The sequence below is a fragment of the Littorina saxatilis genome, linkage group LG4, assembly GCF_037325665.1.
Source record: "Littorina saxatilis isolate snail1 linkage group LG4, US_GU_Lsax_2.0, whole genome shotgun sequence".
NCBI lineage: Eukaryota > Metazoa > Mollusca > Gastropoda > Littorinimorpha > Littorinidae > Littorina > Littorina saxatilis.
In genome coordinates, this window is record NC_090248.1 from 53,925,717 (window position 1) to 53,953,244 (window position 27,528).

General features: G+C 41.7%; 2 protein-coding genes across 5 annotated transcripts in view; both read left to right on the forward strand.

The window, feature by feature from the left end:
• Positions 1 to 1,843: 1,843 nt before the first annotated feature.
• On the forward strand, positions 1,844 to 18,122 carry LOC138965632 (uncharacterized). The gene is made up of 4 exons (XM_070337808.1): positions 1,844 to 2,381; positions 6,189 to 6,356; positions 7,393 to 7,461; positions 18,079 to 18,122. The coding sequence occupies exons 1-4, from the start codon at positions 2,270 to 2,272 to the stop codon at positions 18,120 to 18,122; spliced, it is 393 nt and encodes a 130-aa protein (XP_070193909.1). The 5' UTR covers positions 1,844 to 2,269.
• Positions 18,123 to 19,418: 1,296 nt separating this feature from the next.
• Positions 19,419 to 27,528, forward strand: part of LOC138965081 (uncharacterized) — a 97,960-nt gene continuing 89,850 nt past the window's right edge. For 2 of the 4 annotated variants that reach the window (XM_070337206.1, XM_070337207.1), the window contains exon 1: positions 19,419 to 26,835. In XM_070337206.1, coding sequence (XP_070193307.1) covers positions 19,557 to 21,770 — 2,214 coding nt within the window. In that variant the 5' untranslated portion in view covers positions 19,419 to 19,556 and the 3' untranslated portion in view covers positions 21,771 to 26,835. Of the gene's footprint in view, positions 27,083 to 27,528 lie in introns of those variants that run through there. The other 2 variants (XM_070337205.1, XM_070337208.1) reach the window with 2 other exon arrangements.

The following is a 27,528-nucleotide window of genomic DNA, read 5'->3' on the forward strand; positions in this document are numbered from 1 at the left end:
ATTTTTTTTTTCATATGTCATCATATATTGATCTTTTTAAAAACAATATTCGCATCATAATGTATGGCTGTCTTTACCTTATATCAAAGAAAATAAACAATAATTTGTTTTTAATTAATAAAACTTCAGACTAACGAAATCTCAAAACAACATGATTTCCAAAAATAATTTCCAGTGTTAATCGTGAATCTTTTTTTTTAAAATGCTTACGTACATCTTTGCGATTAAAATAATGTGATTAATCTTCTTCATATTTTTGCTGTTACTTTTCATACCAAAAAGCACATCTGTAACATTCAACCTAATTCTTTCGCCATTGTTTACTAAAATGTACATTTCAATATATTTCCAAAACCTGAGCACTGTTGGGCATTCAAAGAAAAAATGCTCCAATACATCAAGTTCATCCTTACAATATGTACAGTTTTTATCAACCTTCACTTTCATTTTACACAATAAAATATTTATCCCCGAGTACGCTAGTACTAGGGTCCAGCAGACTTTAATTGTGTGTCTGTCTGTGTGTCTCGACTTAACAGCTTATTGCTGGGAAACTACTGGGCGCAGTTCGTTCAAAAGTTGATACACTAACTTGATAATAGGTCCGATTGATCGTATTAAAACTTCATAATGTTACCTGGGACCTAAATGCGAAATAAATCACAAAAACGACTTAACGGCGGGCAGAATTCGCGGTGGGATAGAACTCAACTGCGGTTCGGCTCATAGAACGGTGCAAGGTCTCGGCCAACCAAGACTATGGCATACTCGTAGCAAAGCCGCCGAATGGTACCGTAAACCAAGAATAGTGACGTAATTACGTCACGGTCGAAAGTCTTTGACGTCAATGCCTCCCTGTAGTCTTTTTCTCTCGCGCGGTGTGTGTGTTCATTTTGTGCACATGTGTTAGTGTTACTGTTTGTGTGTGTGTGTGTGTGTGTGTGTGCGTGCATGAGTCTGTACTCGTGTGTGTGTGTGTAAGAAAGAAAGAGAGAGAGAGAGGGAGGGAGTGAGGGAGAGAGAGTGTGTGTGTGAATGTCTGAAGAGTACTCGGGTCCAGCGCGAGCGTTTTTTATTATTAGTTGGATAAATGTTTTGCAATATTTTCCAATGCAGTACACGTAATCGAACTTCACTAGTAACTTCTGCTAAGTTCCAATTCTTTTCGTCAATTTCAGATCCTAATTTTCTTCTCCAAAATCCTTCTGAACAGGGTGGGCTGTATTGTTTTCCTACCAGAATCTTTCGAATTTCTTTTACTGATTTAACTTTTTTTTCACAAAAGGTCGGAATGTCACAGACTGAACAATTTACATCGTTTATATCGACATATCTTAAAAGGAAATGTACAGCTGTTCGAACAACATTGTACTCAAGCAATCTATTTGCAGTGTAGCCAGTTCTTTCACACACTTCTTCATAGGTAGCAAAACGTCCATTCTCACACACATCGCTCGCATACATTATACCACTTTTAATCCAATCCGCAAAAAAGAGTGGGTTTCCTTGACAAATTATATCTTTGTTGTTCCACAACAAACCCGAAACAGAATTACCATTATTATCGACTTGATTGTTATCAAGCCATGCCTTCAACACAGCGGACCAAAATTCCGATTTAATACTGTCCAATCCTTTAAATGGTTTGCAATTAATGTTCGCAAAAAAACACTCAAAGCGACTGTCACTCCCAAAACGGAAAAACAGTGCTTTTGGGAGCCATGACCATTTCTGGTCTTCATTGGACAGAGTTAGGTTCACAACCCAGCTTAACAAAAAGGAACACTGCATCTGACCATAGACCATTTTGGTCTATGATCTGACGCAAATCAATCATATTTAATCCACCTTGCTTTACTTCGTTACATAAAACAGTTCTTTTCACCTGTTCAAATGCTTTTCTGTTGCAGTCTTTTTTTGCGCAAATTGGAGCAAATTTTTGATTAGTGCTTTTGTGAACAAGAAATTGACAAGTGGCTCTATCCCATCACCCCCCTTCCCTTCGTCGCGATATAACCTTGAACGGTTGAAAACGACGTTAAACACCAAATAAAGAAAGGAACAACCACAGCTCTGCAATAAAATACTTTTATTGGAATCAATATAATCACTGAAAGCCATTTTGTCAGCTTCTATGAATTGCTGAATCTTGTTTTGCCCACAGCAACTTCTTGAAGAGTGAGCAGTACAGTCCCTCCCCAATGAACAGTCAGCTCATTATTAATGAACAGTCAGGAAGTGTCAGCTCCTTGAACAGTGAACAGGGACCATGGCTTCTCACAACAGCATGGAGGAAGGAGACACAGCAGTTTTGTCCGATGTCAAGATAGAGATTGATGTGGCTGAAGAGTGTTGGCACATGACTGAACCACATCCTTATGGTAAGGCTAATGAATCACCTCAGATGTGAAAAATGACAAATTCTGAAAATGTCTTTCTTGCTGGCTGAGCTGGTGATGCAACTGGAGTTGAAAATTGGGGGATGTGGACATTAATTTTCTGACAAACATGTACATGTATGTATAGGTTACAATACACATGTTTTTTTTATAATTTATGGCTTGTATTTCAGTCAAGACCCAGCGGATGAATATCATAGGGATCCATGAGCCTGTGGGATCACGAGTGTTGTAACCTGTATATCCCATGCGTACACCAAAGACAACGTGGAACACAACATAGCAGAGCTATACTCATAGAACTACTGAGCAAGCCACTGAAAAGTGGCAGTTAAACTCGTGCATTAAAACAGCTAGAACAGTCTTCTGAGCTTCCCCTTGCAGTCCCAGAAAACTGTTCTAGCTGCTTTATTGTTGACAAATGAGTAAAAAAAATAGGAACAGTGGCTCAAACACAGTGGATTTTGAATATTTGTTGGTTAATGAAGTGGCGATTACAGTCTGTTAGTGTCAAGCTCCAAAGCAGACCACAAACACAATTGCCCTTTTACACATACCCTACACACGCATGCGCGCAGAAAATAGATTCAATGCGTTTCGTGTCTTTTCTGGTTGAATGCATTCAACAAAGTATCAACCAACGTTTCTGAATCTTTCAATGAAAAAAGATTAACTTATTTTGAACCAAACAGCACATACCAACGAAAGCTAAACACACAAACACACACGCGCACTAACACAGATTGAATGCAAAGCGCAAACGAACACGGAGGATTTTTGTAGGTCAGGTCGTGGGAAAGTCCACCCAAAATGTTCCACAGGGGAACTGGTTGTGTTTGTATTGTTTATTTTCTCACAGTGATGTTGATGGTTTTTACAGTGCCGTTTTGAAAGAATATTTTCCGAATTTGGGGCACACTTTTGACTTTTGGTTTGTTTATCTCGTCGAAGTAACATTCGAGTGTTTCTAAATCAAAACCTTCCAACACCGCTGGTGCAGATTAGACCTGCCTGACTGTCTGCGTGCGTGTTAGAGCTGAAGACGAAGCCTCAATCGCCAAAGCGCCACCTATCTGTAGGTCCTGAGCATCGGATGTACGTTGATACGTGGTGAGATCCGCACGGAACTGTCTATGCAACTTTTCCTAGTCACAGGTGTAAGGTTCGATCTTTTCTTTGAAATTTTGTCCTCTGTGTACGTAGCAAAGCGTTTTGCCATTTTCGGTTTTCGTTGCAGACGATGATAGTGAAAGTAGTACCTATGGTTTTGTTTTGACCTTTCGTATTCAGGGTTCTTAATTGAAGCTTGGTAAAGGGAGCTTGTCGTGTAAGTGGAAAGTTGAAGAAGCTTTTGAAAACAGAAATTGAATGAAGAAGAAAATGTGGCTTTCAGTTATATACAGGAGAACGGGTTTGGTGTTATTCTTTTTCCGTCAAACACGAAGTACACACAGATAAAACGTGGTTGACTGACCAAGGCCTGTTGGCACACTATTCAGAATGCACAACAAAATGTAACAACACTTTGATACCCATTTTTCTACGTTCGTGATCACTTGAAATGAATACTGAAAACATGGGGCGGGGATCTAGCTCAGTCGGTAGCGCGCTGGATTTGTATCCAGTTGGCCGCTGTCAGCGTGAGTTCGTCCCCACGTTCGGCGAGAGATTTATTTCTCAGAGTCAACTTTGTGTGCAGACTCTCCTCGGTGTCCGAACACCCCCGTGTGTACACGCAAGCACAAGACCAAGCGCGCACGAAAAAGATCCTGTAATCCATGTCAGAGTTCGGTGGGTTATAGAAACACGAAAATACCCAGCATGCTTCCTCCGAAAATGGCGTATGGCTGCCTAAATGGCGGGGTAAAAAAACGGTCATACACGTAAAATTCCACTCGTGCAATAAACACGAGTGTACGTGGGAGTTTCAGCCCACGAACGCAGAAGAAGAAGAATACTGAAAACATAAGTGTTTAAGGTAGTGACTGAATGTATGTGAAGGTAAACATTTTCAGAAATAAATGCATGATCAAAATAATTGATTTCGGCATCAAAGCGTGTAACATACAATCTTGCACACGTTTGCTTTAGTAGTGGCAAAGAAGGAATGCGTGTAACATATATATATACTAGAATGAATACCCGCTTCGCCGGGTAGCCGGCTTCGCCGGGAAGAAGTACTTAGAGCCGTACGCCGGCTTTGCCGGGTCCGAACAATGGACCCGCCAAGCTTAGGTCCCTCCCAGATTCGTGGAATGGGAACAGCACGAAAATGATTCAGTGGCCATAATGCCATTCCTGACCATATCGATCAATCAATCAATGAGTCTTATATCGCGCATATTCCGTGGGTACAGTTCTAGGCGCTCTGCAGTGATGCCGTGTGAGATGAAATTTTATACGGCCAGTAGATTGCAGCCATTTCGGCGCATATTTACCTTTCACGGCCTATTATTCCAAGTCACACGGGTATAGGTAGACAATTATTAACTGTGCCTAAGCAATTTTGCCAGGAAAGACCCTTCGAGTCCCATCCTTGTCGACGAATGTAATCACCTTTGGAGGCGAACCCCACTCAAACAGGACTGAGCAAGTTATGGCTTCTCAAAGGAAGGCCAGTACATAAAATGACACAAAAGCCGCCAGACCACATCACAAACAGAACTGAACAATGCACAGGTGTTGCTCACATAGAGACACACACACACACACACACACACACAAAAACACAGAGAAGCCGTATCTATAGAGAGATAGATGACAGTGTATTTTTCGCGTGGCTATAAATTGATTCGACCTTTGCACTTTTACAGTGAGGATAATTTACGGGTCCAATTTACGTTCTGGACACTGCGTTGACCTTCTAAAAATAGTAACAGTAACAGAACGCCGGGAATATCCGAAGACGCTCCACTCACACTATAGTGCACCATACGAAGGAAGGGAGGTAAACGCTGAAAACCTGGAGAATATGAGAAGATAAGGAAGAGTTACTTATAATGGTGAAATGAACACAAAAACCAAAATCGGTTCAGCGCTGCGCGCTGAGAGCACGTGTTGAAATATCTCATCGATGATATTGTGTCCGGGGTGTAGCTGAATACGGTGTCCAAATTTGAAAAAGATCCACCGAGAACTTTGGCTTTGGTGTGTCGGTATGGGGGCCCGGGTAGCTGAGGTGGAACCAAAATAGCTGAGGTGGAACCAAAATCGGTTCAGCGCTGCGCGCTGAGAGCACGTGTTGAAATATCTCATCGATGAGGTTGTGTCCGGGGTCTCTCTGAATAAGCCCACCAAATTTGAAGCAGATCCATCGAGAACTTTGGCCGTGTATGGTGAATACACAGATATACAGATACACAGACACACAGACACACAGACACAAGTCGTATATATATATAGATATATATGGCGATGTCACTCTCTGCAAAACCTCCAATGATTTCATCATATCAATTGACCCTGTCTTCACAAGATACCATGGATGAGTGAAGGAATAGCTTCCATGTAGTATTTTTGGATTCATTTAGAAACTTTAAAAAATCTAATTGTTCAAATACTTCAATGTTTGTTATTCTTTTGTTTTGGGTGTAATCATCAAGCCTAACAATGTGTAATAAGAGATGGTTTTCTGTTGTCTTTGAAATTGCCTGCTTCTGCTTTTGGTGTGTTGAATCAGAAAGAAGAATGACATTGTCCAAACCAGGAAGCAGCTAGGAGAAACATTTGATACTAATGATAAATCATATTCTTAAATGGATGTCTTTGTTTTTCTTGTTTTTTTCCCAGTGCCATTCAGCGAGGTTGTGGCCACAGAGAACACATCTGCCATGCCAACAGTGTCGACATTGGAAGGACAAGCTGTAGACAGCACCCACAGCGATACCTGGGTGAAACGAGAGGAACCTTCAAGTGCAAAGTGTGATACCAGGGTGAAACAAGAGGAACATTTAAGTAGTGAGTGTGAAACCTGGCTAAAACAAGAGGAACCTTGAGTGTGCTGGGTTAACACAGACTGATGATGTGAAGCAAAACCTGTTAACACATACAGGAGTGAAAAAGTATGCATGTACAGAATGTGATGCTAATTTCACACAGTCTGGTAATTTGAAGCAACACATGTTAACACAAACAAGAGCGAAAAAGTATGCATGTACAGAATGTGATGCTAGATTCACACAGTCTGGTAATTTGAAGCAACACATGTTAACACATACAGGCCAGAAAAAGTATGCATGCACAGAGTGTGCTGCTAGGTTCACATGGTCTAGTACTTTGAAGCAACACATGTTAACACATCCAGATCAGAAAAAGTATGCATGTACAGAGTGTGCTGCCAAGTTTGCACGGTCTGGTACTTTGAAGCAACACATGTTAACACACACGGGACAGAAAAAGTATGCATGTACAGAGTGTGATGCTAGGTTCACACTGTCTGGTATTTTGAAGAAACCTCGCGCCCCCTAATTGGCGTAGAGGCGCGTCCCCCGGGTGGTGGATGGGGGAGCCTTCTCTACTAACTTCTGAGAGAAGGTCGCATCACTCTCGATGCCGTGAACCTAATTAGGATCTTTTTCTTGTTTCTTCTCTATTTTTGCCTTCCCAAAGTCCTTTTACTTTCCTTTTCTCACCCATAAAATTCTTCACTTATTACCCTTGTTAAGTGGTTCTTGTATAGAATTTAGTCAATGTTTCTAAAGATTTTAGTCAAGCAGTATGTAAGAAATGTTTAGTCCTTTGTACTGGAAACTTACATTCTCCCAGTAAGGTCATATATTGTACTACGTTGCAAGCCCCTGGAGCAATTTTTTGATTAGTGCTTTTGTGAACAAGAAACACTTAACAAGTGGCTCTATCCCATCTCCCCCTTTCCCCTATCCCATCTCCCCCCTTTCCCTCGTCGCGATATAACCTTCGTGGTTGAAAACGACGTTAAACACCAAATAAAGAAAGATGTTTACTTTTCCATAATCAATTTTCTTTATTTCAATAGGTGATGGTGATTTGGACAGTGAATGTGATGGCGCCTCCATCCAGTCAGGCACACATGCAGAACCGCTTGGTAAGTTTGCACATACTGTAAAACCTGCGACCACCCCTTGTCAGTTGTGCCATATCAAAAGTGATCTTACATTGCAGGTGGTCTTAGGAGGGGGCCGCTAGAAGTTGAACAGTTCGAATAGACACATACATAAGCCAAAGGAAACATTGTCATACCACATGGCCGAGTCCCAATCTGCAAATTTGTTATGTGTGTCACTTGGCCGAGTGTCACTCTGCCGATATGTCCACTTAGTTGAGAGCCAGTCTGCCGACGGGCTTTAAGTCCCAGTTTGCCGAAAGAACACGGATAGTATTGTACATGTTATTATTATAGCAGGTCATTTCGAGTAATATTGTGCATAAGAGACGAAGTTAGGAGACGAAGTTTCGCTCGTAATATTGTGGAGTAATTCTGTAATAGGGTACTAATAATAGGTAGTCACCGTAGTGTATGTCTGTTATTTATGTATATTTATTTTCTAAATGACTTTTTCTCATTGTTTTTGTACTGTTTTTTTAATCTGGATTCGAAAAATAGAGGAAATAACCTCGACGTTTTCAGCGTCTCCTAATTTATAATTTTGTAAACATGGGTTATCCTAGAAGGAATAGCAATCCATGTGTAATGTCTTGTCCATAGTTTAAGATTAAATAGCCATGAGATGGCTCTTCGCAGTCGGCTTGGCTCTAAACAACATGAAATAAAATAAAGTGGCACACATAAAAAGTGGGCACAGTGGGAGTCGGCCAAGAGGACCGTACTTAAAGGTTTCTACCACGCTCGGAAATACATGTTTTCCATGCAAAAAAAGGTTCAAATTGCCTAAGTAGACACGCACGGTCATTGTAAGTGTCACAATTTGTCAAACTACTATTTGATAATGTTGCTTACCACTAGTTGTTAAGTTTTGAATCTCCAACAGCCGATATTGAACCCATTTCTTACCCAAAACGAAGCTATTTCTGTTTGGATCTTGCCGGAAGTTGTCGTCTGCTAGGCGGAAATCGTGACGTAGCTGTAACCACACTCTCTGTCAACCATAGTCTAGTTTCATATGGTAATCACGTCACACGTGAATCACCTTTGGTTATAGGCCTCATATTCTTAGTTACCAAAAAGCACACTTTACTTGGCTTGTTTTTCTGAAAACGGTTTTAGAATTGGTATTGTTTTAGTGTTTACATTATCGATTGAAGGCAACTAACCCGCGTAATACCGTCATCTCTACTGCAGGGGTGGGATTTCTTCCGTCCCTGACGGATTTCCGTCCCAGGAAAAATTTTGGATTTTTTATTTTTATTTATTTATTTTTTTTCTCTACCTTAGAGGGGCACGGGTAGCTCAGGTGGTAGAGCACTGGACTTGTGATCGAAAGGTCGCTGGTTCGAATCCGGGCCGGGATGGACACAGGTCAACCTCATGTGCAGACCCAGAGACGGTATCTATCTCCCGCCCCCTTGTCACCACAGTGGCAGGTCATTCTGCCATAAGTGCAGATGACTGATAACACCTAAACACGCATACACCTGTGTATCTCATCTAAAGTCGGGTTAAAACCCGGGAACATGCCCCTAATGGCTTTGCTGTGAGGGCGTAAAACTTGAATTTCTCTTTTTACCTTTTTTTTTGTTAATCCCTGGCAGCTGTTGTTTACACTCTGTTCTGTGTACAGAAGGTCAACTACCTTTCACCATTACCAAATTGACCAAATTGAGTGACATGTAGGGAGCAGCTATGTCATGTCATCCTGGCAAATGTTATGAGGGCTTACTAGCGCCAAAACTAAAAATTAGTAATTAACCCGTGAAAGTTACTAATTTTCACAAGAAAATTACAATTATGACGTGAAAATTACTAATTTTCACATGTTAATAACTAATTTTCAAGTGTTTATGTCTAATCTTCAGTTTTGGCTCGCTTCCTGACGGCTTACTTGTGCCAAAACTAAAAATTAGTAATTTTCACGCATTAATTACTCATTTTCATGTGCCTTGTGACTGTGGGGGCTCGATGCGCATGTGCGACTGTTACGCCGGCCAGAGCGAAACATCCTTTGATTCGAAACTTTTCTGGTCCATAGTTCTTTAATCCGATGCAAATTAACAATGAGAACTGAGCGCATGTGTAGATAACCGTGACATACAACTGTCTGTCCGACAACTTGTTGAATAACGAATTCTATCGAAAGATATTTGTGAAAGTGTGTGAGTCTCGACCGAAGAGATCCGTCTGCTAGTGGTCGGACCTTTAGCACATGTCCGGCCGGCCGCCATTTTTCCTCTCTCGGTTCGAACATTTTCGGATCGATTTTCCTTCACTAATACACCACAAAGCAAATTTATGAGTGTGGTAATGTAAACAAATATGAGGTACGGCTCTCTGCCCGACAACTTGTCGAATAAGGAATTTTATTGAAAGATATCTGAAAGTGTGAGACCACAGCCGATCAAAAGTCCGTCTGCTACGAACAGCTTCGATTTGAAAGTTTTCGGGGTCGATTATTGTTTTCTAAGATACCCAAAAGAACGTTTAAGAAAAGCGCTATTGCAGAAAACTGTGATATGCATCTTCCCGTCGGATAACTTGCTCGATATAAGGCCTTCTATTAAAAGATATTTCAGAAATTGTGTGAGAGTGATGTTTGCCGCACGTTGACGCCTCTCAGTGCAGACTTTTAAAATCTGACTACAGTAAAACCTGAGTCTAGCGGACCCTTGTTGTAACGGCCACCTGCTACATACGGACAGTTTATCATGGCACGAACACGATTTCAACAATAACTAACCTTTAACGGGCGGACACCTGCCACTTACGGACGCGGACACGATTTTTCGGACTGTAGGAAGTGTAAACACTGTCACAAACGGACACAACGTACATAAAAACGCAACTTCAAAAACTCGACTGTTATGCAGTCAGTGCTCGGCAGCCGTAGCCGTAGCACAAATGGTTGTTGATTGGTTGTCCTGTCCCTTTTCTGACCAATCAGTGGCTTGTTTAGATGGAGACCCACTTTCGCTCACTCACTTTCGCTTTTCCGCATTGTGGATACAGTCACAACCAAAAGCAACAGTAGACTACTGTGTTTGAAAATGGAATCTCCAGCAGGAAAAAGAAAAGCGTTGACTTTAGAGCAGCGTGTCGCTGCCTTGAAAAAACTAGATAGCGGCCAATCATGCCGAGATGTGGCGAAGGAGATGGGATGTGGTAAAACACAGATCGCGAGGATCAAATCGGAAAAAGAAGACGTGATGATCTCTCTCTCTTTGTAAGCAATCGTTCGAAGGAAACAATAGTTAACACAGCTAAATTTTTGTTCCATGCATTTATGCTGAGACTAGAAAAACTGAATGAAACGAGAGCTGACCCAATTTGGTCGAGACACACTGCGGAATTTCCCGTTGAATGACTGATGAAGAGTCAGCTATTTTTAGCTTTGTGACGTCCGACTTGCGTAAGTTTGAATGCACAGTGTGTGTAGGGAACGGGGTAGGTGGGGGGATGGGGGGATGTTGTTGTTGTTGTTGTTGTTGTTGTTGTTGTTGTTTGCTACATGTATCATTTGTTTACTCACATTTTCAGTGAGTCTCATGTTCAATCCAATACATGTAAATACATACTACAGGACTGACAAAAAGTGTCTTGTTCATTTTACGTGCTCTTTGTAAAATATTGCCCCGGCCCCTCCACCTGTGAAGAAGGGACACCTGTCTAATAGGGACACTTACCATTCCCCAAGGGTGTCCGTTAGAGACAGGTTTTACTGTACTGTGACCGAAAATAAGGCAAAAATGAAAATGAGTAATTAACACTGTTAACCCTAGGTTTTGGCACTAGTAAGCCGTCATAGAATGTGGCATCAAGTTTTACGCCCTCACGGCAAAGCCATTAGGGGCATGTTACACGGGAAAACCCGGCTTTGTATGCAAAATCAAAATGCAGGGGGGGGGGGGGGGGGGGGGGGGGGGGGGGGGGGGGGGGAGGGGGGGATGTAGACAGCTGGCTGCCGGCTGCTAGAGGAGAACTGAAATGGGCTAGGGACCGGGTTGGGTCATCTTGGGTCAGTGCTGAAATGGTTACTTTATTGGCTGTTGGCCGAACGGACACCCGGGCTTCATATTTTTGCATGCATGTATTCGTGTTTCCAAGGCCTGAGGCTTTTGCTGTGACCCTGGGATCTTTATCGTGGGCATTAGGGGCATGTTCCCGGGTTTTAACCCGACTTTAGATGAGATACACAAGTGTATGCGTATTGAGGTGGTATCAGCCATCTGCACTTATGGCAGAATGACCGAGGTCTTTTACGTGCCACTGTGGTGACACGGGGGTGGAAGATGGATACCGTCTCTGGGTCTGCACATAAGGTTGACCTGTGCCCGGATTCGAACCAGCGACCTTTCGATCACAAGTCCAGTGCTCTACCACCTGAGCTACCCGGGCCCCCGGGGGGTGTTCTGGGAAAATGTCAGTTTTACGCCCTCACGGCAAAGCCATTAGGGGCATGTTACATGGGAAAACCCGGCTTTGTATGAAAATAAAAAATAAAGGGGGGTGGGGGGGGGATGTAGACAGCTGGCTGCCGGCTGCTAGAGGAGACCTGGAATGGGCTAGGGACCGGGTTGGGTCGTCTTGGGTCAGTGCTGAAATGGTTACTCAGGCATGGGAATTGTCCGCCGATTTTTTTTGTTCCGCCGAAAATGCAAAAGTGTCCGCCGAAAAAATAAAGGGGGGAGGCACACAAAAAAAGCACCGGTTACTTTGGCCTTTGCGCAAAAGCCCGCGAAAACTTTCCGTACTTTGTTCACGCTCTGCTACCGCCCGCCTCAGTTATTGAACCAATATGTTTGAAAGTAAACCAGATTGCACAGATTGTGTTACAAGTTACATTTTCCTGTTTGTCTCAACAGATAAAATTTTTTTACAAATTTAAACCATATATAATACATGTAAGCAAAATTTGGTACATTTTTGTACTAAAAACTCTGATTCTAAAAACAGAATTTAATGGCAAACTTGGAGCTCAGATGACACCAGATTGCACCATCTGGGTTCTTTGGAGAAAAAAAATTTCCGGGGGGGCATGCCCCCGGACCCCCCTAGTAAGGCTAGGCGCTTCGCGCCGTCGACTTGACGCTTCGCGTCTTCAGTTACAAATTTTCCGCCTTTTTTACAATTTTCAATTCCCATGCCTGTTACTTTATTGGCTGTTGGCCGAACGGACACCCGGACTTCATATTTTTGCATGCATGTATTTGTGTTTCCAAGGCCTGAGGCTTTCGCTGTGACCCTGGGATCTTTATCGTGAGCACGGGGGTGTTCGGACACCGAGGAGAGTCTGCACAAAGGTGACTCTGGGACACACATCCCGCGCTGAACTTGGGGGTTGAACCCACGCTGATAGTAACAACCGGTTTTAAAGCCAGCACCTCTACCGACTGGGCAACCCCGCCCCCCCCCCCCCCCCCAATTTGTTGGGGTCAAGAAGTTCCATGGAGGGCGGGGGGTATGGAGTAACACATAGTGTTTTTCTCAGAACATTCCCACCCATGCAGAGCCGCGCTAGGGGTACGCATTACCGTGAAGCTGGCAGTCAGTGCTACCAAATGTCGCCTGTGTCTACCACTCGGTGGTGACTTAATGTGGGTCTATGTAAGCAGATACCAGCGCAAGCAATCTGATGCAGAGTCAGGAGGCGATTTGGTACAAGAGAACCTTAGAGGCCACAGCCTCGGCCGTCTAAGGGATCTGTATGTCTGGAGGCACATTTGGTTTCTGAGGTTCAAGCGGAGCTGTTGCCTCTGCTCCCAAGTTCCCGTGTCTGGAGGCGTTTTTGGTATGGAAGCAAACCTGTAGGTTGGGGCCTCTGCCTTTCAGGATGCCAGGACTACAAAATGTGTGTCTTGGGACACATTTAGCTCAAGATTCCAGAAGTGGATCTGTGCTATGCTGGGTCTGCTGCAAGCACACTAGAACCAGCTCGCAACAGTTGAGGTGAACAGATTGGTGACCAAGACCATCATCGGTTTCTCTCCGAGTGATGGGTGTGGGCGGAGAAAGTCTCCCAGACTGAGAGCATTCTCCCTTCTGTAGCGGATGAGACTAGACATCTCTTCCTTGAGAGTGTCACAACCTTCAAACACGTGTGTGAGGTGTCCAGCAGGGTTCGACACTAGCGGGGGCGGGGGGCGGAACGCCCCAGAGTTTTGTGTTCCGCCCCAAACATTGCCGAAGCCTGGGGCCCACTCCGCCCCAGGATAAATTCCAACAATGACAAACCGAAAATTCCAATGCCGGAGCCAATCACGAAAAATCGCCAGTCAAAGTCGTCACTGAAATTTGCGTTACGATTAATGCCACAGTCAAGAAAAAACAACATTGAAATCGTCGAAGGACAATGCCGCAAGGGAAATAACTCCCAGATTGTGCTCTTTAGCGTGAGAGATAAGTATCGCCTTCAAATGCCAAACGCAAAATGTGGCGACACATCCCTGGTGTAAAAAGACATGGAAATGAAGATGAAGAACAGGGTGGAGAGAAACAAAAAAAGGAGACCGATGCAGCCAAAAGCGCGAAGCGCTGTCGTAATTTCAATGTCAAATGGTGGAAAGAAAAACAGACAATGCATTGCCGCCCGTGTAGATCTTATGGCGGTGAACCACTTGAAAAAAGTGGGGATTCTGAAGGTAATGTTTATATACCTTTTTCATCAATATGATACGTTGATGCCGATCATGGGGTACAGTACTCTACACTCTTTTTCACTTTTCTTGTGTTTTTTATTATTAATTTTTTTTTAATAAGAGTGGGCCCCAGATTTTTGTTTTCCGCCCCAGCAATTTCCATCTCTGGGGCCAGTGTGGCCCCAGGCCACATGAGTTAGTGTCGACCCCTGTCCAGTCTTGCCACACTGACAGACTACCTTGTCCCTGTAGATGCGGCTGCTGACCGTGCGCAAGCGATGCAACAGGGGGGGGGGGGGGGGGGTGTTCTGCTCACCCACAACTTTATATACCCCACTTGCAGGGATTCAGAGACCTTAAGTGGTGTGGTAGAAAAAAAATGGTATTCCTAATCTGTGAACTAGTGGTATTTACATTCTAATACATTCTGAGTCCTTTAGAAAGTTTGCAAGTGAAACACGTTTAATTTAAACATATTTCTCTTTTAATTCAAGCTATGATTCAACGCTAATTTTAGAATATAACTCCTGAAATAATGAATTGAAAAGCACAGGGCCTAGCATTGAAAAAAGTGAGTTCATCTTACAAAGGCGGGGGTCTGGGGGCCGCAGGAGGCCCCCAGTGGGGTCCAGGGGCAAAACCCCCCGAATTTGAAGATTTTTTGGAGATTATTTTACCTAAAATGACCCCCCCAAAGAAGATTGAGCAACTAAATTATGCCTTCACCAACAAGCAAAACACAGACAGAAAACAAGAAAACTGACAATCTTGTGTTATTTGGCCTAAAAGTGCTTACCTTCTTCAAACAAACACAATGTCACTCAATGTCAGCAATGTCACTCTTTGTCTTAAAGTTGTTGAAAACTATACACAGTCTCAGGCATAAATCATGTCCCTCCTTTGCTTAAGTTGAAAATGTTGGAAAACTATACACAGAGAACAAACTGAAGTTGTTAAAAAGTATGCTTTGCCAGAAATAGCAACCTTTCGGAGCCATAGTCCGTATCGGCACATTACTTCTTCTGACTTGCCTTCCGCCTTCGGAACGAAATCCAGCCATTCCCACTTCCAGGAATACCTGGATTCTTTGTCACTGAATGGCTGACCACGTTCAACAATGTCGCTTCGACATTATTTCAAGTCTAAAGCCACAAAACACCGGCACAAAGCATGCTCGCGCGATGCCAGAGGAACAAAAGCTGGGACTGTCTGGGTTTACCGCTTGGGAATAACAGGTTTTTGCATTTCGGCGTACACCAAATCGAGTTCCGCGTTCTGGAGATGTTATTTCGGCGTAAAGTACGCAGAACGACTTACAATGCTAGGCCCTGAAAGCAGCATCAGAAGACTGTGTATAGCATTAGCAAGGGATATAACTCTGGTGGTTTCTATTTTTGTCTAAACCTTCTTCTTTTATAACCTGAGCAGTTAGCCCTTTTGAAGGTGTTGAATTGAAACAAACTGACTTGAAACTTGTTTCTCATTTGGTTCAAGCTATGGTTCAACAATTATTTGAGAATATACCACCTGCAATGATAAAATCATAATAAGCTACAAGTAAAGATGTGTAGTACAAGGGAGGTGACTGTTATTTTCTGTGTTTGCTTTGTTTGCATGGCGATTTTCCTTTAATGCAGTAAACATGTGTTTTAAACAAAGACAAAAGTAGGTGATGAAATCAAATACCTTCAAGTTTACAAGATTTTTTAATTATGTGCATCTCCAATTTTAAGTTTTTGTTTAAGCCGCTTCTAAAGCCCTTCTTGAAATTTGTTTACCACTTGTTTGTGTAGACCCCCTAGCAAGAGTGATGCAACCAAACACCTTCAAGTATAGAGGTTTTTGATTTTGTGCATTCACCCCCCCCCCCCCCCCCCCCAAAAAAAAAGAAAATAAAGTGTGTACTGTTTTCAGTTTTAAAGCCAGGAGAGGCTTAAATAGCAACTCTTGAATTGATAAAAATTCACTTTCAGCTGGTTAGTTACAAAAACCTTCAAGTTTGCAAGATCTTTTACTTTTGTGCATCTCCAATTTTAAGATTTTGTTTAAGCTTATAGAAGCTTCTAAAGGCCCTTCGTAAAATGTGTTTACCACTTGTTTTTGTAGTCCTCCTAGCAAGAGTGATACAACCTGCAAACATCTTCAAGTATAGAGGTTTTTGATTTTGTGCATTCTCTCCTCCCCCATTTGTTTTTTTGTTTTGTTTTGTTGCTGTTATCAGTTTTAAAGCCAGCAGAGGCTCAAATAGCCCCCTCATGAAATGCTAAAATTAATTTTCAGCTGGTCAGTTACAAAAACCTTCAAGTTTACAAGATGTATATATATATTATTGTAGAGGTTCGGAAAAGGATGTGTCCTATTTGTTTCTCTTCTCTGATGTGTTACGGACTCACTGGACTTTCACTCACGTGGACACACACACGTACAAAGACATACACGTCTTTCTCTCCATTTCATCCACAACAGATGACATTGTGACAACGTAGTACTATTGGCATGGCACACTTTATTCCTGTGTCTAGCATCTTCCAAATACATCTTCGCCTACCCGACCGAAGCCGGGTGGCACAACACAATGCGCAATACACTACATCTTCTCAGTTAGTGGAGCACACAACAAAATACGTCCGCTCTCTCCCGTGTCTCGCAGTGTTCTCTTTCATACTCTAGCATGTACACACAAAGTTCAACTTTAGCTAGAGTCACAACATCCAATCAACAGTTAGCTAACAAAACTGACATCGCATGGTATTGGTCAAAGGAAACAAAGGAGGGCGGGGGGGTAAGGGCCCAAAACCTTCCTAGCCACATGGCATCTCCTATGATCTACCCGATCAAAAGGAATGACACCCACTTGACAAAACCCGGCTGGCCCGAGATACCCAGTCTGGCTGGCGGCACATTACATAACGACCGTCTACGGCGAGTATCTGACACGTGCACCGCCCACTTCAAAAAGAGATAAGGAATTTCCTTCACCCAGCAGGAGATTTAATTGTCTGCAGCTGGCTGGACACTGCTGGTGCACACCAGTACTTTTTGTTAACAATGAATAGACACCTAACACAAACTGATGGACAACAAAGACTAAACTGGACAATGACAACAGCTTACTCTACAGTTGGTGACTGGTCACCCTGTCACATTATGCATCTCCAAAAAGCTAAGGTTTGTTCTAAAATTTACAAGTCGGGAGAGGCCACCTAAACCCTCCCTAAAATGCTAAAAATCATTTTCGGCTGCCCCCCTAGACCCCCCAGCAAGGGCGCTGCCCCTGCACCCCGCCAGAGCCTTAGCGGCCCCTGGACCCCGGCCGCCCAAAATGTTCAGTCCTGCGGTAACGACTATGTGTCAAAATTCACTCGCTCGGCACGGGCACACGAAAGCGCGAGTATCTCCACACAAGAATAAACAATGTCACACTTTGAAATATTCTGTTTTAAAAACATTTATGATATTTGACTGTGCTTATCTTTACCCTGATATCTTCTTCTTCTTCTTCTTCTTCTGCGTTCGATGTACCCTGATATCAAATCAGAGTGCATCTGATCGATTAGAAAACATGGTGTAGTGAACCTTTAAGGAACCACGCTTTTTTCTTTTCTTTATCATTGTGAAATCTCATTCTCTATTGATTGACAGCCTATCGACAAACCTGTAACATGATTGACCACCTCTAGTAATACATGTATATTAATACCCCTCTGTTCAAAGTTGGTGTAAGTATTGTTAAAGTAAAGGAAAGGGTAACCCATAATCACTTAAAGATATGTTTACTTTTCCATAATCAATTTTCTTTATTTCAATAGGTGATGGTGATTTGGACAGTGAATGTGATGGCGCCTCCATCCAGTCAGGCACACATGCAGAACCGCTTGGTAAGTTTGCACATACTGTAAAACCTGCGACCACCCCTTGTCAGTTGTGCCATATCAAAAGTGATCTTACATTGCAGGTGGTCTTAGGAGGGGGCCGCTAGAAGTGGAACAGTTCGAATAGACACATACACATTGTTTATTTAAGAAAAAGATTTTTAAACATTAAAATTAAACATCTATCAATTGTCGTTGATTTACCCGAAAATTCAACACGGTTAGACATTTTGATTGACCAGAAAACTCAACACGGATAAGATTTATTGCGATTTATTTGCACTGGGAAGTTTGTTGTGTTTGTTTGTACCAGAAATTGCTTGCACCCGAAGCGATAAAGGAAGCGTTCCATTTACTATTTTCGGTCTTGCACAGAGGAGTGAAATGGTTTGTATCGGTGAAGGCGGCATCATCGGTCAGATGGGGGTTCCATTTTGTTCACGGCCATATATACCAAAGTAATTGGAATAATTGCAATCCAGTTAGCGTGCATATGTCAAAAAGGGTATAGTTTTGTAAACAATCATTAAAAACATGATTCTGTCAATAATTTGTTTTCTTTTTTCTTCTGTTTGCATATTTTCTGAAAAAACGATGTCGCGTAAAAGGAAATCAGGATGTTAGTCGGCACTCTCTACATTCAATACTATGCCATGTACATGGCTCATATTGTGGAAAGATTAAGAAAACAAGTCTATCTATGGCATGAAGCAAGGATTTTTATGTCATCTTAACTGATTTTAAATTTTTGATATTTTTTTAAAATATAATTTTGTTATTAAAAAAAGATCAGGTGACAAAATTTACCACAACAAAACTGAGTCGGTAAGTGTCTTACAGACAATTCTGATGTACATGTCAGAGCTGATGGCATTCAAAACAAGCATGCAAAATTTCTAAGTTGTAGCTTGAATATTTCTCCACGTATTTTTTTCCGAGCGTACAAAAATGGCGAAAATGTCAACATTCCGCAAACTTTTCTACCGTCAAAATGTGTACAAAACTACACATTATCTCTTTGACAGGGTCTAATAAGTAAAAGCCAGATAATATTTGGGTCTTAAAATCTCAATCCGTTTTTGGTGGCAAGAAAATAGCTCTAGTTAAAGGTATGTCTACTGCGGGGGTATCAACTACTTGTTCACCCTTGTAATCAACCCCACTTAAATAAATGTTCTGCTATTTGTCTTTTTCAGTAACAAAGGCTGTATCGAAGAATGGAGCGATTGTCCTAAACAAGCATCAGTTCTGCTACTATTGTCAGAAACCACAACTCAAGCAGGCAAGGCATCTAAAGACACAACACAGTACCGAACTGTTTGTGGCTCGAATTCTGGCTGTGGAAGACACTAATCCAAGCGAGTACCAAAAGGGTTTGAAAAGATTGAAGTGTTTAGGCAACTTTGTTCACAATGTCAAATCTTTGAATGAAAACAAGAATGACATTGTAGTTGTAAAGAGACCCTCCAAGGCACGGAAAGTATCAGAATACCTTCCCTGTATTCACTGCTATGGATTTTATGTTGTGGATGAATTGTGGAAACACACAAAGAATTGTGAAATGACTACTGCAGAAGAAAATTTGGATGTTGACATTGTTGACAAGTCCAAAAGGCTTCTTAATCAAGTTAATGATTCAAATGTTGTCCAGCAATCAAAATTTTTTCTTTCGTCTGCATGTCTTCCTGATTGTTGTGGCCTGTCCATGTCAGATGAGATGCACACCTTGATCAATGCAATGCATAATGATGAACTACCTGGAGTTGTGAGAAAAGATGACCTTCTGGTGCTCTTTGGGGAAACCTTGTTGAGGAAATATGGACCGATAAGAAAAAATGACATAGCACAGAGACTGAGACAACTTTCTCGTCTCTTGGTGAAATGTAGAGAGAGTCTTTCCAACTCTTCTCTCAGCTACAATGATGTGCTATGTGGCAAAAAGTTTGACGCTTGTGTTGAGGCGACCGATGGCGTCTGTGGCTTGAACATCACAGATGATGGAAGAAGAGAGTTCAAACTACCATCACTAGCTTTGAGGCTGGGCCATCTCTTGAGAAAATTGGTTGGAGTAAAACAGGGATTTTGTCTTCGAAATGACGACCTTGATGGATTGAAAGATGCAGAAACATTTGGAAAGTTGCTAGAAGCTGAGTGGACAGATAGCGTTGCTACAATTGCTAACATCACACTGAAGCGAAGGAAAGACCAATCCATCCAACTCCTCCAAGTGACTGAAGATCTACGTACACTGAGAGAGCATCAAATGAAGGAGATGAGACTTGCTATTGATAGTCTTCAAGTCACACCCTCGTTTTCCACTTGGCGGAAACTTGCACAACTGACGATGACCAGAATGACTGTCTTCAACAAAAGGAGAGGCGGGGCAGTTTCCAAATTGCTACTGAAAACGTACGAAACAAGGCCAGACTGGAAAAATCAGACAAATCAAGAAGTTCTGGAAACCCTGCAGCCCATGGAAAAAATGTTGCTGAAAAGAGTCGATCTTGTTCAAATTCCTGGGGAAAAAAGCCGGAAAGTCCCAATGCTGATCACAGATGACGTCAAAAAAGGGATTGAGGTTTTGAATGCACATAGAGAAACGGTGGGCATCCCTTCGACCAATCCGTTTTGCTTTGCAAGTAGATCTGCCTCTGGTCATCTGGACAGCTGGCAAGCTATGAATTTGATTTCACAAGAGGCATCCTTGACCCACCCAGAGCTTATGACTTCAACAAAACTGAGGAAGTACAATGCAACTGTGTCCCAGTTGTTTGACCTGAACCCTGGAGAATTGGAGTGGCTTTCAAACCACATGGGGCATGATCTGAACATTCACAAAGATTTCTATCGTTTACACAATTCCACTATAGAAATAGCTAAAGTGTCACGTCTGTTGATGGCAATAGACTCGGGCAATGCAGCAAAGTTTGTGGGCAAACGGCTTGAGGATATCACTTTGGATGAGTTTCCGAGAGACAAAGAGGATGAAATGGGTGGAAATGATGAAGATAAAGAAGCTGTATCCGTTGTGTTTGCAAGAACATGCACTGCTTCTTCTGATTCTAAGAAAAAAGGCCAAAAGTCATCTCACGAGGGGAACAAAACAGGTACTCGTATAAAAAGGAAGCTTGCCAGCCGTGTCTTACTCTCAGACTCTGAATCTGAGGAAACAAGCCAAAGCAAAACAGGTCCTAGAAAAAGGAAGCTTGCCAGCCGTGTCTTACTCTCAGACTCTGAATCTGAGGAAACAAGCCAAAGCAAAACAGGTCCTAGAAAAAGGAAGCTTGCCAGCCGTGTCTTACTCTCAGACTCTGAATCTGAGGAAACAAGCCAAAGCAAAACAGGTCCTAGAAAAAGGAAGCTTGCCAGCCGTGTCTTACTCTCAGACTCTGAATCTGAGGAAACAAGCCAAAAGCTTTCTCATGAGGAGAGCAAAACACGTCCTAGAAAAAGGAAGCTTGCCAACCATGACTCTGATTCTGAGTACAGTGAGACAAAGCTAAACAGAGAAGAGATGAAAACATGTCGTCCTAAAAAAAGAAAGATTGGCCGCCATTTATCTGATTCTAAGGACAAAGGGACAAAGCTAACAAAGACTGGCTGGTCTAGTGCCGAAATACAAGTTTTGAAAGCTTGTTTTGGACATCTCTTACAAAAAGGCACCTACCCATCTGGAAAACAAATTCAAATTTCAATCAATCAAAATGACCATCTTAAAAATAAAACAACTTTGAATGTGCGATCAAAGCTACAGCACTTGATGAGACAACGGTAATAAGGGCAACCAGTTTGTCATTGCAGTTTTGCACTGTCCGACAGTGACAAACATAGGCAAAAACATTGTCTCCTGACATCTTGTCTCACAACTCCAGGTAGTTCATCATTATGATCGACAGTGACAAACATAGGCGAAAATCTGCTGACTGCAGATGTGTACAATGCGTATAATGTATAATGCGTGTACATATTCCTAATTCCAGTTCCGTTTCCTGAAATAATGATTGAAACTCTAAAAACACCCTCCAGCACTCCAGTATTGTCAGGAAAAGCGAGAAACTAACCACTTTCTGCTACTTTCTGTCTCCATTATTCTGAACATTTCTGGAATAACGGAAATCAAAATATCGAAAATGAAATAACAGAAAACGATGTTCGATGCGCAGTGACTGTCGTCTGCTTCGATCAACTCGACAATGCTTCTACAGTGTACCATCAACACGAACACTGTCCACATTCGCAGTGTTGCTGTTATTTTGTCCTGAATCACCTACCTTGGCGAAGGGTACCAAACGCTGGACATTTATCAATTTAGTTATTTTTCTATTTTGGTTACGACATTATTGATGTTGAAATCCAAACCGAAAACAACTCTGGCAGATATAATTTTTGTCAGTGACTTCCCTTCAAAACATTGATGTTACGTTGTTAGTTTTCGCGAAGAAAATAATCCCTCGTCAGTTGACAAAGTAGACTGTATCGGCAGCAGTTTTAGCAATCAAAGCTTGGCCAATATAAAAACGGACAAACCCTGGCCGATTCAGACGAATACTCTTCGGACATTTGGTCGATAAGGACATCAAAGTTTCGGCCCCAGTAAAAAATAATTGCCAAAGGGCCGATCGAAACGACACCCCTGGGGTGTTGTGTAGTCTCCCCTCTGTTTTAACCTTCACATTACCAACCGGGTCAAAATTACCCCATGCTTGTATTCAAACCGTGGTCACTGTCACACATATGTGTTTATACATTTGGGATTTCTCGACTGTGTTTATATTGCTTCAGCGCAACTTTTCCCAAAACGAATATTGTATACATTGAAAATTTTATTAATTATCGAATTATGAAATTGCACAATCCCACGCATTACCAACCGGGTCGAAATTACCCCATGCTTTCAATGAAGCAAATGTGAAAACATCCCGTGCGGACCCAGTTATGTATTTAAACCGTGGTCACTGCCACACATATTTGTTTACATATTTGGGATTTCTGGACTTTGTTTATTATCAATTATGCTTCAGACAAACTGTTCCCAAAACAAATTTTGTATACATTCAAAAATGAATTAATTATCGAATTATGAAATCGCACAATCCGGGATGTTTTCACATTTGCTTCATTAAAACCATGGGGTAATTTTCACCCGGTTGGTAATGCGAGGGATTATGCGACTTCATAATTTGATAATTCATTCATTTATCAATGTATACAGAAATCATTTTGGGAAAAGTGGAGCCGAAGCATTATAAACAATGTTCATAAATCCCCAAAGTATAAACAAATATGTGTGGCAGTGACCATGGTTTAAATACATCACCAGGTCCCCAGGGGTGTAAGTGAAGGTTACTTAAAAAACATGGGGTAATTTTGACCCAGTTGGTAATGCAAAGTATAAATTTCTGCCTGGTAATTCGAAGGTTAACCTGCAGAGCACCAACAGGTTATCATTTTGTTTATTACTCTTACTCTTTCTGGTCCATTCACCTGTCTTGTTTTCTATGTTTCTTAAATTTCAGATAATAGACGCCATCGTGATGATCCATGTACTTGTAATTAGGAAACAATTTGATCTGCTAATATGTTAGAGTAATTATATAATAGGGTACTTATACCAGGTAATGTATGCCTGTTACATGTTATTTTGTGTTTTTTGTCTAAGATTTTATCTTAATGTTCTTGCACTGATTTTTTTAAATTAGAAAAATAGAGGCCATTACCTCAACGTTTTTAGAGCCTCCTAATTTATGGTTTTGTAAATGTGGGTATTGTATCGTTTTGTTTAGTTTTGTCTTGTCGCGTCCTGTCCTGTCTTTTATTGTCCATAGTTAAGGATAGGTTAGATAGCCATGAGATGGCTCTTCAGTCGACTTGGCTTTAAACAACGTAGACATTTAAAATAATTTTCATGTCATATTTGTTATTTGTGACGTTTTCTGTGGGGGGTGGTTGGTGGGACCCGAAAGAGACTTTGGGTGTCGTTCAGCAGTCTCCCCTTTGTCTAAACCTGCAGAGCACCAACAGGTTTTCTATTTGTTTCTGTGTTCACTTCTGTCTAATAGTCCATTCACCTGCCTGTTTTCTACAAAATTTCTTCAATTTCAGATGATAGGCTTAATAGTATGATCCATGTATTTGCAATTGGGAGACGAAGTTTCGCTGGTAATATTTTGGAGTAATAGGGTACTAATATTAGGTGGTGTACGCCTGTTATTTATGTGTTTTTTTTAAATGACTTTTTCTCATTGTTTTTGAACTGTTTTTTAAATCTGGATTCGAAAAATAGAGGACATTGCCTCAACGTTTTCAGCACCTCCTAATGCATGGCTTTGTAAACATGGGTTATCCAAGAAGGACTATCAATCTGCGTGTAATGTCTTGTCCATTGTTTAAGGTTTACTTTAATATCCATGAGACAATTAATAAGTACGAGAGAGAAAAATAACTAAACAGAGTTTGTTTCTATCTGTGTTTTTCTTCTTGTCTTTGATCAATCAATCAATATGAGGCTTATATCGCGCGTATTCCGTGGGTACAGTTCTAAGCGCAGGGATTTTTTAAAAATTTTTTTATGCAATTTATATTGCGCACATATTCAAGGCGCAGGGATTTATTTATGCCGTGTGAGATGGAATTTCTTTACACAATACATCACGCATTCACATCGGCCAGCAGATCGCAGCCATTTCGGCGCATATCCTACTTTTCACGGCCTATTATTCCAAGTCACACGGGTATTTTGGTGGACATTTTTATCTATGCCTTTACAATTTTGCCAGGAAAGACCCTTTTGTCAATCGTGGGATCTTTAACGTGCACACCCCAATGTAGTGTACACGAAGGGACCTCGGTTTTTCGTCTCATCCGAGAGACTAGCACTTGAACCCACCACCTAGGTTAGGAAAGGGGGGAGAAAATTGCTAACGCCCTGACCCAGGGTCGAACTCGCAACCTCTCGCTTCCGAGCGCAAGTGCGTTACCACTCAGCCGAACAATCGATGTGAAACAGTTGTATTCGTCACTCTCAAAAGGAAGTCATGTCATGGCATGAAAATATCTTGTGTATTACTTTAATCATTTCACGGCAGATACATAACATGTGAAGGACAGGTCTGCAAATGAGCTTTTTATCTTTTCTCAACAACGTAACAGAGTGAAAGAATATATATGTTGAATCTCGTCTTGAGTACAATAAGTCTTCTTGAGCTTAAGACATATATGGTGTTTTATGACCAAGGTTTTGCCATTGTATAATATTTTGTTTGTTTTCGTGGATTTATTTGGGCATGACGTATGTTTATTTGTTTATTTTTTGTGCAATTAGTTAAGTCAATTTAGTACACAGCTCTGAAACGTTTACCGCAAAAGGGACATTGAGTCGCTAGCACTTATTGTTTCATTTGTGGTGAACCGTCACTGTAAAAGGGACAATACGTCATAGACACTTCATGTCTCTTTTGTAGCAGAGGGTCTTATATGTGCCGTTTTCTGATATTTCGGTCAATATAGTTAGCCATCCTTTTGTTTTACAGTACTCAGCGCTTGAAAGTGCTTTCTTTCTTCGGTTTTTTTCCGTGGCTGCTCGCCATTAGTAATGCCAGAATCTGCAACTTGATGAAGCAGGACAGTTACGAAAGAAACCGAAGAAAGAAAGCGCCCTCAACAAAAGACTGGCTACATTTACCAAAATCTCAGAAAATGTCACATTTGACTGTGAAAGTCTCCAAAAAGCTGAGCTGCTTGTTGTGCGTGTTTTTTGCTGTTGCTTTCATCATTCATTGGTAAGTTAAAGAGGGGATCACGAAACATAAACGTTGATTGCCTATGTGAAGAAGACATGGGGTTTGGTCATTCTTCGAGAGGACAAATGTGACCCTCCACGACCAAAAGTGCAGTTAAAGCCACTGCCAATTATTGTGCCTTTTTTAGTGATGGTTCAGTATAAAAGGGACAGTAAGTCACAGCGGCTTATTGTACCTTTTGATTTGGACGGCCATAAGTGATTCCCTCATGTTTTAGTTTTGGCTCAATTGATCACTGTCAGGGCGATTGCGTGGAATGGCCCATGTCTTTGCAACAGACAATGTACATGTATTAACTTTGCGGCTGAAAATGTGGAAACACTGAAACCTTGTTTGATTTATTTTCTTCTGAAAGTTTTTATTGTATTAACGGGACTATTAATATGTCATCGCCGATGTAACATTTTGCGTGGAATTGCCCATGTCTTTGCAACATGTATGTGTATGAACTGGACTGTTAATATGTCATTGCCGAGGTAACATTTTGCGGGGAATTGCCCATGTCTTTGCAACATGTATGTGTATGAACTGGACTGTTAATATGTCATTGCCGAGGTAACATTTTTCCCGCAGTGGGGCACTGCGGTTATGAAATTAAAGGCCCCTCCTGTTTTTGGAACCGCAGGAGCTTTCTAGTTTGCTGTTAGGTAGATTTTTGGTTCCTCTTTCCTGTCATGCTCTCTTTTTCTTCATGAATTCTTTTCTTTTTTCTGCCTTCTTGCTCATTCACCTGTATTTTTTCCAAAAATCTCTTCTCTTGCCGCTTGTCTCGCGATTCATGTATAGTTTAATCTGTTAGTGTTCTGATGTAAGTCCAGCAGTAGATAGGTTAAGCCTATTTTAACATACTGGAAACTGGTAATCTTCCAGTAGGTATTAATTTAGTTTTACTAAAGCCTGCTGGGACACAAGTAATGGGTTAGTGCATTTGTAAACAGGAATCGCTTGACAAGTGGCCCCCTTCATCCCCCCCTTCCTCGTCCTGATATGGCTCTGCGTAGTCGGCTGGACGTTAAGCAACAAATAAACAAACAAACAAAGGTAACATTTTGCGTGGAATTGCCCATGTCTTTTTTGCAACATGTATTTGTATGAACTGGACTGTTAATATGTCATTGCCGAGGTAACATTTTGCATGGAATTTCCCATGTCTTTTTTGCAACATGTATTTGTATGAACTGGACTGTATGTTAATATGTCATCGCCAAGGTAACATTTTGTGTGGAATTGCCCATGTCTTTGCAAAATGTGGAAAAATATCAGATTTGAAATGTTTTATTGTCAGTGTTTGTCATAAAAACGTTAAAAGTGTACTTCCTTGATTTTGGTGTTTCCATCTCTCTTTTATTTCTCCATCCTTTCCATTTTCTTTCTCTAATGTTCATGATGTTCTTGTTCTTTGTTCCTCTGGACCTCCCCATTCTCTTTCCTTTTGTTCTGTCATCATTCTCTGTCTCCCTGTCATTGTTAATCCTCTCTCTCTCTCTCTCTTTGCACCTCCCCCTCTCTCTCTCTCTCTCTTTATTGACTCCCTTTGCATCTCCCTCCCTCTCTGTCTCTTCTCTTCTCTCTCTCTTCTCTCTCTCTCTGTCTCTCTCTCTCTTCTCTCTCTCTCTCAGTCTCTCTCTCTCTCTTCTCTCTCTCTCTCTCTCTGTCTCTCTCCCTCTCTCTACTCCCTTTGCACCTCCCCCCCTCTCTCTCTTTCTCTTTATTGACTCCCTTTGCATCTCCCTC